Genomic DNA, 20064 nt, shown 5'->3' with positions numbered 1-20064 from the left:
AGTCCACAGCATCCACACCCTCAAGACCAACAGACATCCCACTATCTACTGTGTTGCCTGCAATGGCCTTCGCCATTTTGAGTGTGTGGGCTGCACACTGTGCTCCAGAGGCCTCGTTGCTCCACGAGTCTGCTCCAGAGGCCTCGTTTGTCCACGAATCTGCTCCAGAGGCCTCGTATATCCACGAGTCTGCTCCAGAGGCCTCACCCGACTGCGAGTCTGCTCCAGAGGTCTCGTTCGATCTCAAGCCTGCTCCAGAGGTCCCGTCTGATCTCAAGCCTGCTCCAGAGCTCCCGTCTGATCCCAAGCCTGCTCCAGAGCTCCCGTCTGTTCACAAGTCAGCTCCAGCTCCCCGTCAGAGAAGCTGCGCCAATGCCTCCAGAGGTGTCAGCATTAGCTGTAGAACCTCTTATGGAGGGGGCATTATCCTTTAAAATCTCTGCTTCTCTCTTCACTCTCTCTGCCTCCTCTGTCCCTGCTCTCCCCAGGTCCCAGTCCTTGATGTGGGTACCCGCTCTCCCCTGGAGGGCTTCTGCACCTCCTGTTCCGCCCTGGAGGGCTTCTGCACCTCCTGTTCCGCCCTGGTGGGCTTCTGCACCTCCTGTTCCGCCCTGGTGGGCTGCTCCGCCTCCTGCTCTGCCCTGGAGGGCTCCTGCGCCTGGCATTGCATTCATGGAAATCCCTTTTCTTGCTTTGTTCTCTCGAGTGATGAGATGATGATGATGATGATGATAATAATAATAATAATAACAATAATAATCATCATCATCATCATCTAGTGATTAGCAGATTAGGATGGCCAATGAAATAAAATGTTTGAAATAAAACAGATGTTTGATGCATGTTGCCTTTTTCAAATCCAGAGAGACACTAAAACACTGGATCATGAGCCGCTTGCATGTAAATTAACATAGGGTTTTGTTGTATTACAAATCTATAAAAGGTTAAACATAGGTTCTGACTTCCGGTAAGATGGTGGAGTGAGAAGTCGCACAAGTTTCTGCTCTTGAGTTTTACTTTTGGTCATATTCATTTTTCTAGTTCTTTGCATGTTCGGTGCATTTGGCATTATAGAACGTGGTTATCCAGTCCATTAGTAACCTAAAATGCAGAGACCTAACACAAAGAAGGCCGCAGATATTGCTAAAGAAAACGCGCAGGTAGCGGACATGGCTGCTTCGGGGATGATGGCGCAGGGGGATGATATCCATGAACTGCTCGGGGGTATCAGATCCGAGGTCGCGGCGCTCAGTACAGAGATTCTCTCTGAGTTGAAATCTTCCATTTCGGCTGTGAAAACATCGCTGCAGGTACAAAAAGAAAAGCTCAAGGATATTGAGGAGTCACTCACCGATGTGGATGGTCGCGTTGCCTCATTGGAAACCATGTGCGCAACTTTGTCAAAAGATAACGAACGGATGAGGGCTAAACTCGACGACTTAGAAAACCACTCGAGGAGAAATAATGTCAGAATAATTGGCATTCCTGAGCAATCTGAGGGAACACATCCAACCACATTTATGGAGGAACTCCTGCTTGAAGTCTTTGGAAAGGAGAGCTTCGCCAAACCCCCAGTGGTAGACAGAGCACATCGCTCCCTGGCCCCCCCGCCAAGACCACACCAGGCCCCGAGACCCTTTATCGTCCAACTACATCACTATCAGACGAGGGAGCTAATTCTTCGGCTCACGCGTGAAAAAGGACAACTTCTATACAAGGGTTCTCGGATTCACTTCTACCCGGATGTAAGTGTGGAGGTCGCCAAACGGAGAGCTGCTTTCAACCCGATCAAAGCGCAGCTTAGGGAAGCCGGTATTGAGTTTGGCCTTCTTTTTCCGGCACGCTTGCGAATAACCCACAACGGTGTGAGACATTTCTTTGATTCCCCTCAACAAGCCACCGAGTATATTCAGGGTGCTTTGTCTCTCGCTGTGGACAAGTAGTGCTAATGATGTAATGCTAAACTAATTATTGGTTGGCTGTTCAATGGACACATTCAAATCCATTTTTGTTTGAACTGTTTTCATTTGGGATGTGCCGTGATTATGGACAGTCAGCTCTTTAAATGATACATTTGGTGACTGGACTACGGACTTTATATGCTAATATTGTTTTATATGTTTGCTCATGTATCGAAATGATAACGTGCTCTTAATATTGTTTACAAAGTGAATGCGCCGCCTGTAACAGGCGTAATTGTTAATAGTTAGTCATTACTGCTTTGTCAGTTTCAGTTCAATAGAGCAGGAATGATAACTGGTAAGTGATGACACACTTTCAACCAGTGGATGTTTAGTTTTTGATGGTAACTGTATGGGTTTTGGAATGGGGGAGGGTTGGGTTTGTGCGCGGTATGTTTCATACATTAGCTTTCAGTAAGCACCTGTTCACCCTAACGAACACCTTTATGTTAAAGTTGTTTATTGTTTATGTAACGTACTTTGTCCTTTTTTCTATGCTTCATTTTGGTAAATTTATTATTTGTTACCATCAGACAAAATATCTAAGCCCCAGGCAACTGAGATAAATTTTGTGACTTGGAATGTGAAAGGCATAAATAATTTAATTAAGAGAAATAAGATTATGACACATCTGCGCCTCCTAAAGGCGGAGGTCGCCTTTTTACAGGAAACGCACATTTTGAATGCAGATGTGGTAAAACTTAGACGGTGTTGGGGGGGGTCAGGTATTTCATTCTTGTTTTAATGTGTAGAGTAGAGGATTCTTGCAATTCTTATTAGGAAAGATGTTCCGTTTGTTACTGGCAGTGTTATTAGAGACCCTTTTGGCCGATATGTTATTGTGGTAGGTTGCCTATTTGGAAAACAAATCATTTTGGTCAATATCCATGCTCTAAACTTTGATGATTGCAATTTTTTTAGCAAAGTTTTTGGGGCTGTTCCGTCGGTTGATAATCATGCTTTGATTATAGGGGGGGACTTTAATTGCGTTTTAGATACTTCTCTAGACAGGTCCTCACCTAGAATCATACATCCTTCTAAATCTGCTGTAGTTATAAAGGATTTTTGTGAGCAGTATGGATTGACGGACCCATGGAGATTCTTTTTTCCTTCCTCGAAAGTATTTTCTTTCTTCTCCCCAGTACACCATTCATATAGCCGTGTAGATTTCTTCTTGATGGATAAAAGCCTGTTATATTTTGTCACCGTGACTGAATATCATAGCATTGTGATATGGGACCACGCCCCTTCTTCATTTAAGCTCAGTTTTCCCAACTACCACTCACATTTTAGACCTTGGAGATTAAACACTCTGTTATTATCAGATGTTGAATTTGTTAAATTCCTGTCCAAAGAAATAGTCTTTTTTTTGGAAACAAATGATGCACCTGATGTCTCGAGAGCTACATTATGGGAGGCTCTTAAAGCCTTTCTACGAGGGAAAATTATTTCCTTCTCTTCCTATGCCAGAAAGCAGGAAACCTCAAAGCTCAAAGTAATTTTGGAGGGGATAAGCAAGCTGGATGAGGAATATGCAACAAATCCAAGTCCTAGCTTATATAAAGAAAGGCTGAATTGACTGAATTTAACCTATTGACAACTTCACAATAAGAGAAAAGTAAATCCCCTCGAATTGGGAAACCCTTTTTGCAGAAACCTAAGTGTCAAGGAGGGATGGCATTGCCTAACTTTTTGTTTTATTATTGGGCAAGTAATATTCAAAAAATCGTATATTGGGTATCAACTTGGGATTCGCAGTCAATGCCTGTGTGGGTGCAAGGGGAGGAAGCCTGCACCAAATTCTCTCTCAGATCTTTGATTTGTGTGCCACTTCCAATATCAGGAAAGAATTTCATTACATCACCTAATCCAGTAGTTGTACATACATTAAAAATTTGGTCACAGTTCAGGAAGCATTTTGGTTTTTAAGCTGCTTCAATTGCTGGTCCCATTGTCTCCAATTGTTTATTCCCCCCATCCTTTATAGATACTGCATTTCTGGCATGGGAAGATCATGGAATTAGGTCCTTAAAAGATTCATTTTTAAATAATATTTTTTGTTCATTTGAGGAGCTTGTGCACAACTTTTCCCTGGCTAAACCCCATTTTTTTAGGTACCTGCAAATAAGGAGTTTTATTAAGTCAACGTTCAAGTCTTTTCCAGAAATTCCCATTCCTTCAGTCGTTGAGGCTATGCTAGATTTACAACCAGAGGGCAAAGGATTAATTTCTTATATTTACTCTCTTATAAGCATTATAGATCCACAAAGTTTAGACCATGTTAAAAAATCATGGCAATTCGACCTGGGCAGAGACTTTACTGATATTGAATGGGCAGGTATTTTAGACAAAGTGCACTCATCATCGCCCTATTCCAGACATGCCCTCATTCAATTTAAAATACTTCACAGACTACATTTCACCAATTCAAAATTGTCTAGGATTTACCCTACTGTTAGTCCTGCTTGCATTAGATGTCCACATTCACCAGCCACAACAGCCCATATGTTCTGGTCATGCCCAAAACTGGAGGGATTTTGGAAAGATATCTTCCAATCTTTTAGTGATATATATGGTGTTTCTATTGACCCTGACCCCCTCTTAGCTGTTTTTGTATTAGTCCTGAAAATACTGTACTTATGGAAGGAATGAATAATGTAATTGCCTTTACCACACTGTTGGCAAGATGTTTAATTCTTTTCCATTGGAAAAAAGCTGAGCCCCCAACACATAATCGATGGGTTAAAGAAGTGATGTATCATATTCAACTTGAAAAAATCAAATTCACTGTCAGAGGCTCAAAACGTAAATTTTTTAAACATGGTCACCCTTCTTAATATATTTTGATGACTTTTTATTTTGATGAATTTATTGAGGGAGGGGTTACCTAAACAGAAGACCAAATATGAACCGACTTTATATCATTTAATCATATGTACTTATTTATTTATTATTATGTTGTATTATTATTATTTATTTATTTATTCTATTTATCAGTCATTGTCCTGATTTCTTTTATTTTTTATTTATTTTTTTTTTTTTTTTTTTTTTTTTTTTTTTCGCCCTGTTGCCTTGTTTTGTAGCCTTTCACATCAGTTATAGCTAGGTAATTTGGACAGCCTGAGGCAGGTATAAGGTGGTTAATCTCCTTTTTCTTTTGCTTATTGATTTGTTCAATTATATATTTGTGTCATTTTCTAATTTTTTTTTTTTTAATAATTATTATTTTTTTTTAAATCTATATATGTACCTTGTACCTTATACCTTGCATATGTACGTTGCTGCTACACATTTGTTTGGTGCTTTGAAGATGTTTATGTTGTCTTTGAACTGTTAGCTATTTGTTTTTGCTGTTAAAGCCGCAAGGGGGAAATGGGGGTATATTCTTGGAGCAGGCAGCCCAGGCCTTTATGCAGTTCCTGAACATCTAGCAGGTTTCCCAAGTTAAGTGTGAATTCTAAGCTCAAGATACAGCTGTGCCTTTAGTTTAGCACCTATGCATTTGAATGACACTTTTATTCTAAATAGATCTAGGCTGGGAAAATTCTCTTACTGAGCTGATTTCCTGTACTGCATTTGCATGCTTTGTTTAGATTCCACCTCTATGTACTCCTCCCCCTTGAAACCTATATACTCTACTGTGCTAAGCTTTTTGTTAGACGAATTTTGATGACTGCAGCGATGTACAGCTAGTATCTCAATAAAGAGAAACTTTTGCTTCAAGATATCCAAAACGTCCCCTGGTCTCTAAGAGAAAGTTTACAACATTTTACAGTTTAAACACTACATATTATGTTAATTTATTTGATTGAAAACCATGTACCTCAGTATCTCCAGCTGACAGTTTGGATTTTTCCATCCATCAGTAAGAAGCTTCACTCCAAAATTCTTCAGGTCATTGTTACTCAGGTTCAGCTCTCTCAGGACAGAGTTTGAGGATTGTAAAACTGTTGATAAACTCCCACAAGGCTGAGCAGTGAGATTACATCCACATAACCTGAACAAAACAAACAACTATAGTAAAAACAAGTAAATTGCCTTCCTTTAGATTTTAAATGTATGTTTCAGTAATTAAATTCTTCATAAAACATTGTTACAGCAGTGCAGTGAAGGAATGGTGAATCCAATAGCATCAAGTTTGTATTTATTTAAATTAACAAAGATTGTGTGAGAAGATGAAGTGTCTACAAGAGTAAAGCATTGCTAATGTCACCTCTGACCTTCAATAAATGTCTGTAAACACACCTACATGCCACTTTTATGTTCTTTTTTGCCATCTCTGTGCAAATTAAATTAGTTAATAATGATTTCATTTGATTGGTAACTTATTCTAATTAGAAATTTTAATTAGAAATTTTGATAAAGCTTATAACACTTTGAGTTTGACATAAAAGACACTTTTAATGATGTTAGAAAAAATGGCATTACAAAGATATAAAAAAAGCCCCTGTAAATCCCTTTGAGTGAAGGAGTCATCTCGCAATACTGATCAGAAGGTTCTCCTGAATAGTACAAGTGCTACTAAAAAGAAAAGAACATAAACATAGTGCCGCACTGTATAATTATATCAAATTACATCACAAGCTTTACAATTTGACAAACACACTTTGCTTATTTATTTTATTGAAACCATTTACCTCAGTATCTCTAGCTGACAGTTTGGACTCTTCAGTCCATCAGAAAGAAGCTTCACTCCAGAATCCTGCAGGTCATTGTTACTCAGGTCCAGCTCTCTCAGGATGTTTGAGTTGGAGGATTGTAAAGCTGAAGACAGATTTTCACAAGACTGAGCAGTGAGATTACATCCACACAGCCTGTGTAAAGAACAAAACAAACAACTATATTGAAAACAAGTAAAAAGCCTTTCTTTCGATTTTTTTTTTTTTTTTTTAGATTTTTTTTAAATCATCGGATGTAAAGTTCACTTTTACATGTCATTTAAACATAAGTGTGTGTACACAACCACCCTATAATTAAAAATGTCCAGTGGTTTTTCACAAGTTCACACTTACATTTAATAAACTTAGTAAAGGTTATGCATATTTGGTGTGCTGTCCGGGAGAGGGCTCCAAGCTCGGTAATCATTCCCGAGCCCGGGGCACTGCCCCCGGGGAAAGAATGGGCTGAAGGTGAGGAGTCAGGGTGGTGGAGGGTTGCTTCAAGACAAGAAAATTACGGTAAGACTGCTTTGGTCATTTGTAGGGATTCTCTTGTGCTGACTTGATAGGGAGTGTGGTTGTTGATGATGAATGTGAATGTGCTGATGTGTTAATTATCTGTGCGTGCTCCTCCCGAAATTTGTTAATAAAACATCACTTATTTAATCTGTAAAAATAATTTCTCCTTTTTCAAATCAAGCCATTCAGTATCTTTTTGATGACACACCGACAAATGACTCTCCCATGATAGTTGATTGACAGCCGTCTTATCTTAGACCTGCCTTGAATGAGCAGTAACAGTCAGATCGCCATTGTTTCGATACTGGAACAGGAACATAAACAAGAATGGCTCCTAAGCGACTGAGGTGTTCTGTTGTTGGATGTAATAATGAACATAGTGGTCGTCATTTACTCCTGACATCTGAGCCGCTGAAGACGCGGTGGATGACTTTTGCTTGGAAAGGGAATGTGCCTCCCGATCTACATATATCCATATATGTCAGGGGTCACCAAACTTGTTCCTGGAGGGCGGTTTTAAATGACCACTGCTCAGAGCACATATTGTCTCAACCTACAGATCATAGTTGTATAAAAGGTTTAATGTGGATCAGATTCATTCATTGATTCACAGTGATTCGTAATTCTGATTCAGTCAAATATTCACATTACCAAATCCAAATTACCAATACTCTGAAAAAAAAAATACATGTTACAATGTAGGCTACACATACATAAAGAACAAACAGTAAAACAATCATAATTGAGTGTTTTCCCATGAATTAAGTGTTTAATTTGAAGTTACTAAAGGAAGGTTTCAAGGTCAATAGGTGTTTGATCACCCTGTGATTTTGCAAGTTCTCTTACTTAGAAATCATGAGCGACAGCCCCGAAACCTGACAGATCTAGAGAAGGAGTGGGCCAAAATCCCTCCTGCAGTGTGTGCAAACCTGATGAAGAACTACAGGAACCGTTTGACCTCTGTAATTGTTAACAAAGGCTTCTGTACCAAATATTAAATTTTTTTGACTCAAGTGATCAAATACTTATTTGACACAGTAATTCACAAATAAATTGTTAAAAAATCATACAATGTGATTTCCGGATTTTTATTTTTAGATTCTGTCTCTCACAGTGGAAATGCACCTATGCTGAAATTTGTACACCCCTCCATGATTTCTAAGTAAGAGAACTTGCAAAATCACAGGGTGATCAAATACTTATTGACCTCACTGTATATATATATATATATATATATATTTTTTTTTTTTTTCTTTAGAGCTGCTTGTACACATGTAACATAAACCCTGAATGTGCTTTCATGGTAATTTCTTTCTTTGTTCTTTCTAATGATGAGATGCTAATGATCATGATGATAATAATAAAAATAATAATAATAACAACAATAATCATCATCATCATGATCATCACCATCACTTTCATCTAGTGATTAGGTGATTAGGAGGCCAATCAAATAAAATGATGTTTGAAATAAAACAGATATTTGATGCATGTTGCATTTTTAAATTCAGAGAGACACTGAAAACAGTAGATCATGAGCTGCTTGCATGTAAATTAACATAGGCTTTTTACCTCAGAATCTCCAGCTGACAGTTTGGATCTTTCCATCTATCTGTAAGAAGCTTTACTCCAGAATCCTTTAGGTCATTGTTACTCAGATCCAGCTCTCTCAGGACAGAGTTTGAGGATTGTAAAACTGATGATAAACTCCCACAAGGCTGAGCAGTGAGATTACATCCACACAACCTGTTTAAAGAAACAAAACAACTGTACTGAAAAAAAACAATTTCGATCCAATTTCAGCAAGTTTGTAATAATGTAAATTAACAACAACAACAAAAAATATCCAAAAGGGATATGGTGGTAGGTATGTTTTGATGCTGGCATAAACCAGCAAAGGACCAGCATAAACCAGCTAAGGACCAGCTTAAGGACCCTGTCATGAGTTTTTTGTCTTCAGGAGCGGCTTGTTGGTATACACGTGCAACATAAACCCTGAATTAGGGTGACCATAAGTCCTCTTTTCAGTGGACATGTCATTTTTTCGGACCTAAAAAAATGCCCGGCCGGGACTTCTAAGCTGCCCAAAATGTCTGGGATTCAGCTTTTGCTTTCTACAGGCATTATTTAATGTGTGCGTTTTTGTATAAAACCTTTGTGTGGGACTGTTTTCTTAATCCCGTTCCCGCAAACATTTTATATTGATGATAATTTGTGTGCATCAGGGAGTCGCTATTAATACGCAGTATTTAAAAGTATTTAAATCACTTTGGATGCAGCTCATGTTGGATGTAGGGTTGCCAAATCCACATTTTTTCCACAGAACTTGGTTGATTTTAAACTGTTGTGGTGAGTTGATTTCCCCCAGAGGCAAAGGTTTGAAAGTACATTGACTGAAATGCTTGTATTGAAACATTTTGCATTCTACCTATGCTACAACTGTGGTTGATATAATTTTTGTGAATCTGTGTTTATGATTAGGAAGCTTTTTAGCTGTGTTTATGATCAGTCTGCATTGTCATCATCTGCATTTATGATCAATCTGCATATATTCAACATAGGCTTTACAGTTTGATAAACACTAAATATTTTGTTAATTTATTTGATTGAAAACCATGTACCTCAGTATCTCCAGCTGACAGTCTGGACTTTTCAGTCCATCACAAAGAAGTTTCACTCCAGAATGCTTCAGGTCATTGTTACTCAGGTCCAGCTCTCTCAGGACAGAGTTTGAGGATTGTAAAACTGATGATAAACTCCCACAAGACTGAGCAGTGAGATTACATCCACATAACCTGTTTAAAGAACAAAAAAAAGAACTATAATGAAAACAAGTAAATGGCCTTCCTTTAGATTTTAAATGAATGTTTCAGTAATTAAATTTTTCATAAAACATCTGTTACAGCAATGCAGGGAAGGAAAAGTGGATCCAATAGCAGCAAGTTTGTATTTATTTAAATTAACAGAGAAGATTTTAGTGCTTGATTACTTATGCATGCTGGTGCATTTTTGGCAAGATACTTTCACCTGGCTGTTGTGAAGTGTCTACAAGAATAAAGCATTGCTAATCAAGACATCATTGTGTTTGACACTGATAACGCTGCCTACATGAAGAAGGCTTTTGTTGCTGCACTTCAGTCATTATTCCCAAACTCCTTGCACATAAAATGCATGGCCCACATCATGAACCTCATCAGGACTCTACAAGGGAGTTCATAGAGTTGGAAATGGAGGTAGGCCTGAATCAAATACAAATCTCTGTACAAGATTAAGTATAAGTAAAATTATTCCTTGTTGACCTGTCATAGACTTCCTTTAGTAACACAAACACAATTCAAAATATCATAGATCAAACAATATCACAGCCTAGTTGTATACTTTTTTCTTAATTTTCAGAATTTTAATTACATGTAACTTTGGTGTGAACACTGTATGCTTGGCCTCATTTTGACTCTCATTGTGTATTTTTCATCCCCAGATGTGTGGCAGATGTTCACTGCCATCGGTGGTAAAAGTTCATGAGACACTTAAAGAGACAAATCTGGCTCAATCTCTAAATGCCCAGATGATCATCATGGTTGACAAATGCAAGGTCATCCTCCAGCCTCTCAGCATCTTCCAGAGTGGACATCAAGTGACCACCAACATATTCAGTTATCTGGAAGATCTGCATGTCAGCTTCACTGCCAGTATAAAGCATGTGCACAGTACTTTGCAAACCTTGAACTCCCATTTGCTATTAAGACTCAGATTCTTGCCACAGTTAGCCAGGCATAAGCAATGCAGGGGATAAACTCAGCAAGTACATGGCAGATTGGCAGACCAGCTATGAAGTTTCTTCAGGAGGTCAAGGTGTTTGAACCTTGTAACACTGCATTCATGGATGACAATGTGTTACAAAGCCATTCCATAATTCAGTGATGTGCCACAAAATGAACTAACTTCTTACTTGGCAAGTCTGGGCACAGCAGCTCTCAGAGCTTCATCATCTGGAGTGGTGGATTTGGATGTGTTCTGGAAAGGCCTACTTGAGAGACTACCTGCATTAAGTACCTTGACTAAATGATACAAAGATGCTGTCTCAAACTCAGTGGATGCTGAAGAAAGCAACAGCATCTACAAGCTGGTTTTGTCAAGCTGAAGGAGATCAACTACTAACCAAAATCTCAGAGCCTTTATTTTCATGTACCACAACCAATGTCTCATCAGTTTTTGAGAGAGAGAGGAAACTGAGGATGATTCAGTAGATTTTGATCTTATTTGATCAAATGCAAAATGTAGTCAACTAAATATAATAATATCAGTTTTACAAGCAAATAATAACATTTGCATGATTTTTAAACACACACAAAATAAATAGAAAGGGGACTGTGTACAGGGGGCCTTTAAGGCTCTTCCCACGGGTCCCTGGCCCTGAAATGTGATTTCTATTAAGGGGGATCTGCTCACCTCAATGTGATTTAAAATCTTAAAAAATTTAAAACACCCTCCACCCGAACCCTTCAAGAGAATTCTTTATCAAGGGGTTCCCCCTTGTATTTTATGTGATTTCTGTGATTACTGTGTAATTTCTGTGATTTTTAGGCCCCCTCACCATCCTCCATAACCATCAAGGGGGAACACCAAACTCCCTCAAACAACCTCCCCACCCCATCCCTCACACACTCACCACCCCAGAATGCACAATAATGAAATAACCAGAACAGGGGGAACAGTTTACCTTGTGACACCATTCATTGTCAATATTGAGGATAATCCTGTTTTTATACCCTAATCTGGCAACGTATCTCAGGGGATACTCACATTTCAAAATATAAACAACATTAACAAAATATGACTTAATTTTCTTTTTCAACATCTCTAGACAATGTTTACAATTAATACTAACAGTAGTATTGCATTTGCTGAAAAAACGTTAGATTAATAAATGCCTACTGTCTACATTTTCTAAATGTCCAGCCCCATGGATGTACATGTTGGCTTTAGGTCAAACTGACAAAACAACCACAGAAAATCTAAACCAAGTCATGTGACCCCCATACTCCAAACAACCTCAACTATGATAATGATAACAGTATTGGATGAAAAATTCTTCCTCATGCCTCCTACAAGAGACTAAAGAACATGAATCTGTGGTGCACGTTGCCTGTTTAAGGGTTAACAAACCATTAACTTTGACTTTTGCTTCAGTAAACTCCTAATTTGCTGCTAATTAATAGTTAGTAAGGTAGTTGTTAAGTTTAGGTATTGGGTAGGATTAGGGATGTAGAATATGGTAATGCAGAATATGTGCTTTATAAGTACAAATAAACAGCCAGTGTGTTATTAATAGGCATGCTAATAAGCAACTATTTAACAGTGAGAATTGGTTCCTATACTAAAGTGTTACCATTGACTCTTTATGTTATTTTAATTATATTAATTCATTGTTTTTGAATGAATGCCTTGTTTGCACATTTAACTGTTTTTACATTTATTATTAAAAAGTTTATATTTATTATACAATTTAATTTAAAAAAGCACATGCTAAAATAATAAATGTGGTCAGGTTTTTAAAATGGAGTGATTTTTTCAGTGTTACTTACTGAACTGATCTGGATTCTTTAACCACAGGTAACAAATACTGAAGAACTTCATCTGCTGTATGTTGTTTTCCAATAAACTGTTTTAGATCAAAAACATCCATCTTCTGCTCTGATGTCAGCAACACATAAACCAGAGCTGACCACTGTGAAGAGGAGAGTTTGGTTTCTCTTATTTCTCCAGATTTCAGATAATCTTGGATCTCCTGCATCAGTGAATCATCACCCAGTTCATTCAGACAGTGAAACAGATTGATGGATTTTTCTGAAGAGTGATTCTTCCTGATCTTTTGTTTGATGTACTGAACTGTTTCCATTTTGTTGTAGGAGCAGCTTCCTGTTTGTGTCAGTAGTTTTTGTAAGAGAGTCTGATTGGACTCCACTGAGAGACCCAGAAGAAACGCAGGAAAAGATCCAGATGTCCATTCTTACTCTGTAAAGCCTCATCCACAGCTCTCTGATGCAGCTCAAATAATGAATTATATTTCTTCTGGTTAAAAATCTTAGACAACAGACTTTGTTTGGTTTGGTCAAACACATTGATGTTGTTGATTGTAAAGGAGAGGTGCACATATAGAGCTGCTAGATGTTCCTGAAGGCTCAGATGAACAAAGCAGAAGACTTTCCCCTGATACAAGCCCAACTCCTCTCTGAAGATCTGAGTGCACAATCCTGAGTACACTGATGCTTCTGTCACATCAATGCCACACTCTCTCAGGTCTTCATCATAGAAGATCAGGTTGCCTTTCACAAGCTGCTGAAAAGCCAGTTTCCCCAGTTTGAGGATCATGTCTTCATCCTTCACTTTATTCTCATAGTCCTTCTCATGTTTGATGTTGGTCTGAAGGATCAGGAAGTGTGTGTACATTTGAGTGAGAGTCTTGGGAATCTCTCCACTCTCTGCTTGACTCAACATCTTCTCTAGAACAGTGGCTGAGATCCAGCAGAACACTGGGATGTGACACATGATGTAGAGGCTCCTTGATGACTTCAGGTGTCTTATGATTTTTTTAGCCAGTCTCTTTTTACTGATTCTCTTCCTGAAGTATTCCTCCTTCTGTGGCTCATTGAAGCCTCGTACCTCTGTCACTCGATGGACACACTCAGAGGGAATGAGATCAGCTGCTGCTGGTCTGGAGGTGATCCAGATGAGAGCAGAGGGAAGCAGATTCCCCACAATGAGGTTCATCAGCAGCACATCCACTGAGGCTGATTCAGATATTTTACAAAGTTTCACTTTGCTCTTAAAGTCCAGAGACAAACGACATTCATCCAGACCATCAAAGATAAACAACAGTTTATATTTATCACAGGATATTTTAATTTCTTTAGTTTCAGGGAAAAAGATATGAAGAAGACCTGACAGACTGAGTTTTTTGCCCTTCATCAAGTTGATTTCTCTGAAAGGAAGTGGAAATATGAGCTGGACGTCCTGATTCTCTTTCCCTTCAGTCCAGTCCAGGATGAACTTCTGCACAGAGACTGTTTTTCCAATGCCAGCGACTCCCTTTGTCAGCACAGTTCTGATGGGTTTGTCTTGTCCAGGTAAAGGTCTAAAGATGTCATTGCATTTGATGGCTGTGTCCTCTGTTGCTGCTCTCCTGGATTGTGTCTCAATCTGTCTCACCTCATGCTCATTATTGATCTCTCCACTCTCACTCTCTGTGATGTAGAGCTCTGTGTAGATCTCATTCAGTAGTGTTGGGTTTTCCTGCGTCGTTGTTCCCTCATACAGACACTCAAACTTCTTCATCAGATTTGACCTAAATATGTTGAGGACTTCATGGCTGTAAAATAAAAAAAAAATAAAAAAAAAAAAAAAAAAAAAAAAAAATGAATAAGCATAATGCTTTGTATATTCTGTTTCACATCTTCAAATCATATCTCTTACAGAAATGTTATACCTGAGAGCAGACTGTGTATCTCCACTATTAAAATCTAATGGCTGAATCACAGATGCGTCACTCTTCATAGACACACAGCTGGACTCTGCTTCTGATCTCTTCTGTTGAACTGGACTAAAACAGAGAGATTCAAGTTAATTATTTAAATTACTGTATGTTACAAATCAGCTATTCATTTATTGTTATCAAATTCATTTTAAAAAGCACTTTCAATCATTTCATACACTGTATTAATACAAAAATTGTGAGCTGAACTTTGATATTATATGTAAAATGTCATGCTATAATCATATATTATATAAATGTCATACCTGAGACCAGACTGTAAATCTCCACTGTTAAACATTATTGGCTGACGCATAGACCTGTCGCTCTTCATAGACACACAGCTGGGCATTTGTTCTGATCTCTTCTGATGAACTGAGCTAAAACATAGTAGATTTAATCCTTTGTCATGAGAATAATATTAATATGATACAAGATAAAATAGAAGACATGATTAAAAAAAAAAAAAACTTTTAGTTTCATTTTTATGTAAGAAAATCTTGTTACGTGTTACTCAAAGTACCTGCATCCTGGAATACAATCTTCATCTTCAGATGTTTGTGTTTCATCCATGATTGATCTGAACAGTTTAATCTTCACCACTGACTGAAGATGGAAGTGACAAACAATCACAAAAACTACAGTCATTAAGCAATATTATATTGTTATAAATCATTCTATTAAACATTTTAAGCTATTTTGTCAACTCAATTTTCAAGACAGATTATTAAATTGCTGTATTTCACTAGTTAATGATGGTCAATAGTTAATGGTTTAGCAACATAGACAGTGCAATGACAGACACTGATAGACTTGTTTGGTGTTTGAACGGTCCATTGGTTAGTTTGAATAGGTCTGATGACGCTACTGTATTTTATGAATGAGAATAATTCTCCATGTATTTTACACAATTTTATTTCATGGGCAAATGTTTTATGCTTATTTGAAAGCAAGACAATGACACTAAGTGATTTTTAGCCTATGTAATGTAACAATTACAGTGCACACCTTGTATTTATGTGATGCATCAAATTCAGCATAAAATCTAACACTGTTATATTACAGTCCTTTCAATAGAAGAGATGTAGTCCTACACTTCATTGTTACATGTCAGCTTGATCACTGATTCATAAACACATTTTAAATATATACAAAAAATATCTGAATCGGGGTTTGATGGCTGTTAGCTTTGCTTTATGCAAATTAAATTTCCCTTTGAATTTTATAGTGTCACAAACTAAGAAAAATCCAGTGTTACAGTCTAAAAGCAATGTAATGGGTTTATCTATTAATAATAAAGTAGTGAATCTGGCTCAAAGAACATAAAGGTAAGATATTCTTCTTACACTAATTAGTAAAGCCATGAGAAAACATTAGCAATATATGAAATGCATTTATTATATTTCATATTACTTATAGTGTAAGTGTAACACAACCAGCATAACAACAGATGTGAGATGTGTGATAACAGGAGGCTACTTTCATTTACAACTGATCATTATATCAGTTTTATAGAACATTAGAGTGAAACACCTTCCAATAATATAATGTCTGTTTGTCCATATTTAATCACATTGCTTGAGTGTTTCATGATTAGGTTAGTATTTTATACTTACTTTCATGAATAAGGAAGTGCCTTTGTGCTCCACAGCTGAAAACTTGTTCTGTTCAAAATGTTTGGCTACTAGACAAGTTCTCCAAATGTCCTTGGTCTCCCATTATGTATCTTCCCACATAAGCAAATAAAACAAGCAAATAAAAAAAGCTTAATGATCAGATTTTCAAAATAGAGAAAAAAAAATCTTAAAATCTTACAATCGGGTATAAATGTTGCATGTTTAACAATCTGCTTTTTTACTTTCATTTTGTCACCAAGGTTGTAAAACCTGTTTGGCGAAAAAAAAAAAAAAAAACTCATGACAGTTTTTAAAGTCTGGATGTGATATTGACTAAAGACTGTTTTGATTAAATTTTTGGTAACACTGTATAACAGGGTATCTCAAATCCAGTCCAGGAGGAGTTTAGCTCAAACCCTGATCAAACTCACCTACCTATGATTTTATAATGATCCTGAAGACTGTGATGAGTTTGCTCAGGTGTGTCTGTTTAGGTTTGAGCTAAACTCTGCAGGACGCCGGCCCTCCAGGAAAATGGTAAATTATTAATAGGTGATGTTTTACATGCCACAAGTGTTTATCTGAAATTGTTTATGTAACTCATGAAATGATCAGTAAATGATTAATAAGTAAATATTATTTTCATAAATAAAAAGTATTATTTTTAAATATTTGCTGCTCTAACAGTTACTCCTTACTCTTTGAGAGAGAAACTATCACTCAACAGCTTTGTGGCATCTGCAGACATCTGTTTTGATCTAATACTGTGTCTTTATGATGAACTCAGACTCAATAAATATCTAGAGCAGTATTTCTACTTCATTAATATGGTTTTACTTGATTTTACTGTAATTGTTAAACATAATGGAGTTATAGAAATACAAATAACTCAGAAATGTAGGACACTTCCATTGTAAAAATAAAGTGTTCATAAATATAGTTTGTTTACATTTGAATGTTGATTTGTGAGATTGGAAAAGTATAATAGCTTTGTATTATAATAATTTAAAATGCTACAAACTGAATGTGCTGAAAGTTGAGTGACATTTATCTGAAGTAAAGTAACCCTGAAACATGATTCAGAAACATAAAGCAGCTTTTTTGGAAACCATCCAGCTGTAAACAGAGTTTCAGGTTTCAGAGTCAATCCGGTTTCATTTGTTTTTATGAAATGATCTTGGTTTAACTGTTTCTGAAGACAAGCATATTTCTGCAGTGGTTTCAATGTCACCAGTTATTAAGTATTACAGCAAATCCTTTATCTTCTGATACAAATCAATAGAAATATCAAAAGCAGTAAGAACATGTTCATGAATCATTTCTACTCCTGCAGACTGCTAGATATTATCTTAAACACAAGAACACACAGCCAAGCTTCACTTGTCATCCTTATGGTTGTCCTGAGTCCAATGTTGTCACTTTACTGGAACTTCTAACTTCAATACTATACCTTATAAAATATACACATTCAGTACCAATGTCAATACCCTAAGGGAAAAATCCCCACAGTATTAAATGCATAAAATCTGTGTGTAATTCTGCGCCAAATTTTATGGCATCATAATTACAGAAATAACCAGAAGTTTTTTTTAGTATATATGTTTGTAAAAGTCAGTCTGGTGGACTTTTTAGTGTCTCACACTGTAAAAATGTTTAGTTTTGTCTACAGGGTTCATACGGTCATGAAAAACCTGGAAAAGTCATGGAATTTTAAAAAGCGATTTCCAGGCCTGGAAAAGTTTTGGAAAAAAAATAAACCCAGAAAGTTTTGAAAAAGTCATGGAAATCTATTCCACAAATCTCTGTATAATAGAATTATGTTTAATTAGGCTTCTGGGAACGTCCTAGGCTTTTCCGTGCGGATGGCCTGCACCCCAGCAGAGTCGGAGCGGAGCTGCTGTCAGACAACATCTCCAGGACGCTACGCTCCATTTGACTAGTAAGTACATTCTCAGATGATTGCTATGATGGCTTTTGTTCTGAACGCTTAAATGATAGTAGTTGCACTGTCCAATCTATAAAGACTGTGTCTGTTCCTCGAATAGTGAGGTCAAAACATAAATTTAATGCAGGATCTAGAAAAAATCTGATCGTAATTAAACCAGAAAAAAGCAAAATACACGAACAGAAACCATTTTTAAAACTTGGGCTCCTAAACATTAGATCACTTGCACCCAAAGCAGTTATTGTGAATGAAATGATCACAGATAATAGTTTTGATGTACTCTGCTTAACTGAAACCTGGCTAAAACCTAATGATTATATTGGTCTAAATGGGTCTACTCCACCAAACTACTACTATAAGCATGAGCCCCGTCAGAGTGGTCAAGGTGGTGGTGTTGCAACAATATATAGTGATATTTTCAGTGTTACTCAGAAAACAGGATACAGGTTTACTTCATTTGAAATACTTTTGCTTAATGTTACTCTGCCAGATATGCAAAAGGAATCTCTCCTATCTCTTGTTTTAGCTACTGTGTATAGACCGCCAGGACCATATACAGATTTCCTAAAAGAATTTGCAGAATTCCTTTCAGAACTATTGGTTAATTTTGATAAAGTGCTAATTGTTGGCGATTTTAACATTCACGTTGATAATACAAATGATGCGTTAGGACTTGCGTTTACTGACCTAATAAACTCTTTTGGAGTCAAGCAAAATGTCACTGGGCCCACTCATCATTTTAATCATACGCTAGATTTAATTATATCGCATGGAATTGATCTTACTGATATAGATATCGTACCTCAAAGTGATGATGTTTCTGACCATTTCCTTGTATCGTGCATGCTGCGTATCACTGATATTAACTGTATGGCTCCGCGTTATCGTCTTGGCAGAACTATTGTTCCAGCCACCAAAGATAGATTTACAAATAACCTGCCTGATTTATCTCAACTGCTCTGTGTACCCCTTAATACACAGGATCTAGACAAAATGACTAGCAATATGGGCACCATCTTCTCCGATACGTTAGAAGCTGTTGCCCCCATCAAATTGAAAAAAGTTAGAGAAAAACGTATTGCACCATGGTACAACAGTAATACCCATTCCCTCAAAAAAGAAACTCGCAATCTTGAGCGCAAATGGAGAAAACTAACTTGGAAGTTTTTAGAATTGCATGGAAAAACTGTACGTCCAGATACAGACAGGCTTTAAAAGCTGCTAGGGCTGAGCATTTCCGCGAACTCATAGAAAATAACCAAAACAATCCTAGGTTTTTATTTAGCACAGTGGCTAGATTAACAAATAACCAGACGCCACCTGATCTAAATATTCCTTTACAGTTTAATAGTAATGACTTTATGAATTTCTTCACTGATAAAATAGATAACATCAGAAATACAATAACCAATGTAGATTATACTGCATCTAATATGTCAACTTCTTTCGTCGCACCCAAAGAAAAACTGCAGTACTTTACCGCTATAGGACAGGAAGAGTTAAATAAACTCATCACTGTGTTTATTTCTAAACCAACAACATGCCTATTAGATCCCGTACCCACTAAATTACTAAAAGAATTGTTACCTGTGGCAGAAGAACCGCTTCTCAATATTATCAACTCATCGTTATCTTTAGGTCACGTCCCTAAACCATTCAAGCTGGCGGTTATTAAGCCTCTTATTAAGAAACCACAACTAGACCCTAGTGAACTGGCAAATTATAGACCCATTTCTAATCTTCCATTTATGTCTAAAATTTTAGAGAAAGTTATATCTGTTCAACTGTGCTCATTCTTGCAAAAAAATGATATCTATGAAGAATTTTCTAATGA

General features: G+C 37.2%; 1 protein-coding gene across 1 annotated transcript in view; it reads right to left on the bottom strand.

Annotated features, from left to right (window-relative positions):
- The window catches only part of LOC127160558 (NACHT, LRR and PYD domains-containing protein 3-like), a 30404-nt gene extending 13970 nt beyond the window's left edge, over positions 1-16434 (bottom strand). Inside the window, 9 exon segments of the mRNA XM_051103195.1 lie at positions 5785-5958; positions 6599-6775; positions 8711-8884; positions 12724-13117; positions 13120-14507; positions 14625-14738; positions 14936-15049; positions 15193-15275; positions 16286-16434. Of these exon segments, the coding sequence (XP_050959152.1) occupies positions 5785-5958; positions 6599-6775; positions 8711-8884; positions 12724-13117; positions 13120-14507; positions 14625-14738; positions 14936-15049; positions 15193-15275; positions 16286-16291 (2624 nt within the window). The 5' untranslated portion in view covers positions 16292-16434.
- Positions 16435-20064: the final 3630 nt, after the last annotated feature.

The sequence above is a fragment of the Labeo rohita genome, unplaced genomic scaffold (genome assembly GCF_022985175.1).
Source record: "Labeo rohita strain BAU-BD-2019 unplaced genomic scaffold, IGBB_LRoh.1.0 scaffold_386, whole genome shotgun sequence".
NCBI classification, from domain to species: Eukaryota; Metazoa; Chordata; class Actinopteri; order Cypriniformes; family Cyprinidae; genus Labeo; species Labeo rohita.
This window is presented reverse-complemented; position numbering and strand designations above follow the sequence as displayed.